Source organism: Pinus tabuliformis, chromosome 1_1 (genome assembly GCF_031772625.1).
Source record: "Pinus tabuliformis cultivar Carrire ecotype Pingquan chromosome 1_1, CPIR1, whole genome shotgun sequence".
Classification (NCBI taxonomy): Eukaryota; Viridiplantae; Streptophyta; class Pinopsida; order Pinales; family Pinaceae; genus Pinus; species Pinus tabuliformis.
Window position 1 is genome coordinate 128,747,805 of NC_142297.1, and position 7,220 is coordinate 128,755,024.

At 36.7% G+C, this 7,220-nt stretch overlaps 1 protein-coding gene across 1 annotated transcript in view; it reads left to right on the plus strand.

The window, feature by feature from the left end:
- The window catches only part of LOC149211975 (uncharacterized), a 29,146-nt gene extending 22,593 nt beyond the window's left edge, over positions 1 to 6,553 (plus strand). Inside the window, exon 2 of the mRNA XM_089390521.1 lies at positions 6,183 to 6,553. Within this exon, the coding sequence (XP_089246647.1) occupies positions 6,183 to 6,475 (293 nt within the window). The 3' untranslated portion in view covers positions 6,476 to 6,553. The remainder of the gene's footprint in view (positions 1 to 6,182) is intronic.
- Positions 6,554 to 7,220: the final 667 nt, after the last annotated feature.

Below are 7,220 nucleotides of genomic sequence, written 5' to 3' on the forward strand. Positions count from 1 at the left end.
TCAAGAAACATCAAAAGAAGAAGATATACACCAGGACCCCACCCCAGAGAAAGAAGAAATGAATCAGACCATATCTTGTAAAGCATTGGAAAGAATTACCACTCCTCAAACTCTCAAGATAGAAGGACATATCAAGAAGAAAAATGTGCAAGAAGTGAAAGATCACATCGAGAAAGAAGAAATGAATCCAACCATATCTTGTAATTCATTGTTCGAAATTACCACTCCTCAAACTATCAAGATAGAAGGACATATCAAGAAGAAAAATGTTCAAGAAGTGAAAGATCACATTGAGCATCAAGAAATGAATCCGACCATATCTTGCAAAGGATTGGAAGAAATTACCACTCCTCAAACTCTAGAGATAGAAGGAAATATCAAGAAGAAAAAGGTTCAAGCAGTGAAAGATCACATCGAGCATCAACAACAAGTTCTCCAACTTTTAAAGGATAACGCCACTTCGGTGCAAAATCAAACGAAACAACAGGTAGATAAACATTGTAGTGAAAAATGTTTTGATGTAGGTGATTGGGTATTTTTACTGCTACATCTCAAGCAAGCTATTTATGAGAAGGAAATGTTGGCAATACTACATGCACTTAAAAAATGGCGACCTTACCGAATGGGAAGACTCTTCAAGGATGAGGATGTGGAAGCATTGTTTTGTGCTATTTATATTATCCAACCAGATTGGATAAACGAAGCAAGGGATGAATGGAAGAAGGACGAAGAAGTATGGCCACTTATTCAAAAGTTGCAAAAGATCCCAATTCAAACAATATTGCCAGAAATTGAAGAGGAAGGAAAAATCATATTGGAACCTGGAGCAATCACAGAAACAAGAACCCGACAGCTACGAAATCGATCAATTTCAGAGTATCTCATCAAGTGGAAGAACTTACCCGCTGAAGATTCCACATGGGAGGACAAGAATTTTATATAGAAGCATCAAGAACTACTCAAGCGTTGAGGACAACGCTTTTTGAAGGAGAGGGGCATGTTAGGCCCCTATACTACTAGTGTAACCCCTTATTGTTATTAGTATAACCCACTTATTATATTGTTGTACCCATGTAGTGCCCATATTGTTACTATTGTGCCCCATAGAAGCCCACTATTGTTATTATTGTGCCCTTACATTATTATTGTTAGGTCGGCTCTAATTATGTTATGACCCCTTAGACAGAGGTCTTTTCATTTGTATCATCCAAGAATTGTTCATTTATGTAATGTAAAGGAGGTTGCCCCCTCGAAGAGGCTGAATTCTAAGGCGTTGATCTATCTTTTCTATCTTCTCTTGAGCTGGTTTCATAACATACTTTGATAAAGAATGACACCTGGAAGATGGTTGATCCTCCATTGGGAGTCAAACCAATAGGTTGCAAGTGGGTCTTCGAGAATAAATATAAAGCAGATGGTTCACTTGACATGCATAAAGCTAGGCTTGTGGAAAAAGGTTTTGCACATAAGGAAGGGGTCGATTATGAGGAGACCTATGCCCCCACAACAAAATGGGTTACCATCCAGACACTCTTTACCTTCACAACTCAGAATGGTTGGAAAGTCCATGAAATGGATGTAAAAATTGTTTTCTTGGATGGAGATCTGAAAGAGAATGTTTTTATGTCTCAACTAGAAGGATTTGTTGTGAAGACTCAAGAAAAAAAAGTATGCAAGCTCATAAAATCCTTATATGGCCTCAAGCAAGCACCATGAGCCTGGTATGAAAAATTGAATGAGCATCTTCTGAAACTCAATTTCAAACATTATGATCTTTGATGATACAACTCTGTTTGTCAAGAAAGTTGGAAAAACATTTGTATATCTTGTGGTGTATTTAGATGATCTTTTGATGAAAGGGAACAATGAGAACTACATTGCATCCATAAAAAAATAACTGAGGAAATGATTTGAAATGACAGATTTGGGCTATGTTCACTACTATCTTTGAATTGAAGTAACCCAAAATCTGAAGTTTATATTCCTCTCTTAGAAGAAGTACACTAGATATATATTGAACATGTTTGCATGACTGAGTGAAATCCTTTGACTACTCCAATGACACAAAATCTAAAGCTCACATCCACTAAAGGAAAAGAATTTGAGGATGCAACAAAGTATAGGCAACTCGTAGGAAGTCTCAAACTACTTGATTACTACCAGACCAACCATTTCATTTGTTGTTGGAATCCTCTCAAGGTTTATGGAAAAGCCTTGTGAGGGTAATTGGTCTGCTACAAAAAGAGTTCTAAAGTACTTGAAGGGAACTCAAGACTTTGGACTCAAGTATATATAGGTGGATGACTTCAACTTGATTGGATACTTTGATTCAGATTTTGATGGAGATAAAGAAATTGGAGTATCTACTTCACGTTATGTAATGAGTCTTGGATTAGGAGTTGTCTCCTAGAGCTCAAGCAAACAATAAGTTCAAGCAGATTCCACAATTGAGGTGGAATATGTGGCAACAACTGAAGCAACCAAGGAAATTGTGTGGCTCAGGAAAATTATGGAATATTTGTAGGAGAAATAAGTGCATTCAACTCCTATTTTGATTGAAAACACTTCTGTAATAAACTTGGCCAAGAACCCGAAGTTCCATGATCAAACCAAGCACATCAATACAAAGTATCATTTGATTTGACATCAGGTTGAGGCCAAAACAATCCACCTACGACATTGTTCCACAAATGAGAAGATTACAGGAATCTTCATCAAAGCACTTGGAAGAGAGAAGTTTGAAAGATTCAGAATGATGCTTGGCTTCACCAACATCCTTGGATATTAAGGGGGCACTGTTGACACTTAATGGATTAGGAAAATCCATGTAAATATTGTAAATATCAAAATAAAAGAAATTGGAAGATGAAGAGACATTGGGAGATGAAACCCAATAGTCTCCCTCTCTTTGTATATATCCATGCTTTCCCTTAATGCAAAAACATAATTCATTCGTAGAGTTATTGTTGGCCTGACAAAAGGAAAAATACGCATGCACAAAAAGGCTCAACAACAATAACTATTGGTAGGCAAAAAACATGAAGGTGATGCAACACTTGTAAAAATTGAACAACAGACTGAAACAACACTTGTACAAGCTAATAATAATAGAAACTCCAACTACCATAAAAGTAAACTAGAAAAATAACACTCATAGAAGCAAAAGTGATTGAAAAACCAACAAAAAGTGACACATGAAAAACTTACCTGGAAAAACATTGCAAACTAAGTCGAAAGCTCCTTGATCTCGTCGGGAAGGCTAGAGATCCAATCTCGAGTGTGCAAATGAGCTCTACAAGCATCTATTATATAGATCTAGCCCCCCACGGGGTTAGGTTAGTGATCCGGATTTAAACAGGAACACAACAAATTACAAAGATAACCATAAACACAGAGATGCAGCGGAAATAATACTTCATTTCATTAATGTAAAACACTGAAATATGCTTACAAACATGAATGGAAATAAATAAGCTAGGGCGATGGTAGCTTATCTTTGAGAAGAGATGTGGTAGCTACATGCCTCTGAATTGCCTTACAATGAGGCTCAAGGGCCTTTTTATTATTGAGCAATAAGAGCAGACCCTATACATCCAAAACCCTAACCCGAGGAGATGTAACACCAAGAGTTTATGGGCCCTGTTGGGGTGAGTTGGACAGCCAACTTCCCAGGGTTGCGACTTGGTCATATTATCTCCATTTGACGCGCATGATAGCCCATTGGAAAGATCTCTCTGAGGACTATGACGGAAAAGACGCTTTTAGACTAAAAATCACTGGCGGTAGATTTCCAAAAAAACGTCAGCTACAATGAAGGAAACTGAAAAACTAAAAGAAGCAATGGTGGGGGTCCAAGTGGAATTGGCGGGTGGCCACCAATATCCATCTAGATCAGTGAGGGCTTATGACAAACATGCCTAAAATCAAGGAAAAAGTGACACTTGTCTAACATCGAAAATAGAAACTTGTGCCACTTGTCGAACAATGATTGTGGACTCCAATCTCTGAACGCAGCGGGTCAGAGGAAGGGTTAGACGCCGCAGAGGCTAGGGTTCCACCGACGACGCCGCAGAGTTTCTCCTCCGTCCTCGACTCGCAGGCACAGTTTCTTCCTTGGCAGCGGCGCGGGTGGGGGATATATTGTCTCTGGTCTTTTATATTTTCTCTGAGCGGGGGCAAGGTGGCTGGCCTTGCCACCTCTGCCCCCGGTCTCGCCTCTGCTCCAGTGGGTGCTTCTCCTTCGCAGCGACAGTTTGGTTTGTTTTGGCCGCGGCTTATCCATTGGCGCGTTGAGGGAACAACAACGTGTTTTCTGACTCTGCACTGTTTCGTGCTGCATCTATGGCTGATTTCGCTGGTGTTTTCTGCAGGCTGCTGTGGATGTTTGAGGCAGTTTTTCTACCTCTGTTTTTCGTCTGATTCGGGTGGAGAGTTTGAGGGGGCGGGGAAGGAGTGGCTACCTTTGCTACTCTCTTCCTCATTTCGTGCCTCTCCTTCTTGTTTGGGCGGCCAGATTTAGCGCTTTTTGTTCTCATTTTCTATCCACAGGAGCTTTTACTGCTTGTGGTGCATTGGTGCCATCTTCTGCACCTCTGCTCTTTTTTGTTGTTTATTTTTGTAATAGGATGGGTTGCCTCTTCAGGTCTGTTTTTTCAGGGGCGCAATATTGGCCTTTTGGGGTATATTTTGGGCACTGTATTGCAGATTTGCTGGGGTTTTTCATACCTTTTATTTGCTGCCTTGTCTGAGGGCATTTCTGGATACTTCTTTTGGAGTATTTTTGTAAGTGGCTCTGCCCACATTTCTGCATATGCTTCATGCATCTACAATATGTAATCTTCTTTAATGAATATTACGAATTTTCTCCACGGAAAAAATGATTGTGGACTCCCTATTTTCTAGGGATGATCATTAGCTTACTCCGGGAAACTATGCAGTCACACTAATAGAAGGAACCATGCAATTCCTAGCAACAATGGATTGTGCAGTTCACTGTTTCAATGGATTGAGCAGTCTTGATCACTCTGAGAGAGAGATAGGACAATTTGCATGCTCTATGACTGCCTATTTTCAAAGTTTGTGTAGTTCTGATCCTCAAGGCATATTGCAATTTCCAGTGATAGAGGATTTTGTAGTTCCTAAAGGGAAGACTGACAGTTGGAGGAAGATCGGGGTAGGAGATGGCTCGTGTTTAGAAGTTGTTTAGTTGTCATCGACAAGACTTAGTCATCATCAAGACAAGCCAATCAAGTCATCACAATCACTGCATGCAAAGAAAAGTAAAATCGACAACAAACAATAAAAATAATTCTTGACAACCATGAAAGATAAGTTCTCATGAACGGAAGGGAAGCCCCAAAATCTCCATAATCAAAACATATACAAAATTTTGAAAAAAATTGTACGAGGCTTAAATTTTTCATTAATTTTTTTTTTTTCATTATATTTATCATATTTATAATTGTGAACATGAAATTTTAATTACAAATTAGAATCCAAAAATAAAATACGTTCACTTCTTTTAACTAAATAATCAATATTAAACATTAACTAATATATGAAAAGTATCTCTGGGGTATTTTAATTATGCAGATTTTTAAATTTGCCACTTTATTGATGATGATGATGATGATGGTTAATGTCCACTGAGACCAAATTGGTCTATCGGACCTACAATTTTCTTAATTTTTACTTGTCTGGCTCCTCGTCTTTCTTGGCGAGATTGGTGTTGTAGCTTTCTTTCTTTTCTCTACGGTCTTCCAACTTCCTTTGTCTTGCATCTCCTTCATCTCTTCTGGTTCTTGGGACATTGGTGTCTTAGCTTCGCGATCTATAGTCGGAGAAGAAGTTTGGTTTAGGAGATCTGCTTTGCTGTTAAATGAAGATTTATGTTCCGCGGTATTACATCATTATTGAATTTCAGATAAAGTTAATTAAAATATATGTAAAAAAGAACCAAAAGATAAATAATTAGATTACAGTTTTCTGGATTACAAATTTTGGTTATGGGTTTGATTTTGCAAATTAACTTCATATTGAAATCTGAAATCAACATAGACTCAGATATGGAAAAATAATATAGATTTGTATGAAATCATCTTATAGTTTTAAAAAGAAAATATATATATAATTTTGATTAAATAACGAATTCTCATATATTTTTTTTAAATGTTGAACTGCAGGAGAAAGTGGTAGAAGCAGAAGACTGGATGGCAATTTAGATAGAACACACTCAGAGGAAAGCCCGGCGAAGGGTAAGAAAAATGAAGAGCTCGGAAAGCAGCGTATAAACAGGGAGAAGAAAATCTGGAAGAAAGAAAAAGAGATTAAAATTCAGGGACGAAAACCTAGTATCAAAGTGTCAAATGGTTTTTTGTGCTCTCACATCCAACCATACTGCGACCAGGGAATACAGAGAGAGAATAAAAAAGGACAACAGAAGAAAGAACAGATAACCTTCACGGCTGAACTGTAGTTTTATCTTCTTCCTCTTAACAAATAAAAATATTTATGGCGTCTTATGACAAATAAAAAGTAGTTTTTTTAATGAATTTTTTTATATTTGATTTTCATTTTAAATATTTGTTTACAGTTATATAATTTTATGGGGTTTAGAGTATGTTTTAAAATTGTTTCTGTTTTTTTTGTTAAGAGTTTGTTTTTTAGGACTTCAGGAAATATGTTACAATTCAAGATTTATAGATATATGGAAGTAAATCATGTTCCTTTAGGGATTACCAACTGGATAATTACAAGTGGCATAGTTTTTATTGACTAATAATGATGAGTCAACCTACATTTGAGAATAATAATCGGTAATAACTATTTCATTGTTAATTTGACAATTAAATAAATTTTCAACCAATTAATATTAAATATATATATAATTTTACTTTTTTCCTCCCAACAAACTCCTTTCTTTTCATCCTTCAATTAATATCAAATTATAGTGCAAAGCCCATTTTCATATTGTTTAGAGAAATTTCGACTTTCTCTCCATCATTGAATTAAAGCCTTTTTCAAATTCCAATTTAGCACCCATTTTCTCATTGTTGAGATGAATTTAGATTCATGAACTTTTTAGAGAAGGTACGATCTATAAGTCTGGAATTGTTTTTAAATTAAATTAAATGAGAAGACTGTCTAGAACTATGTTGAAATGAATATTTAAGAAACTAATATGTGAGATTACACTATTTTCAAATCAAGAATTTGTAAAT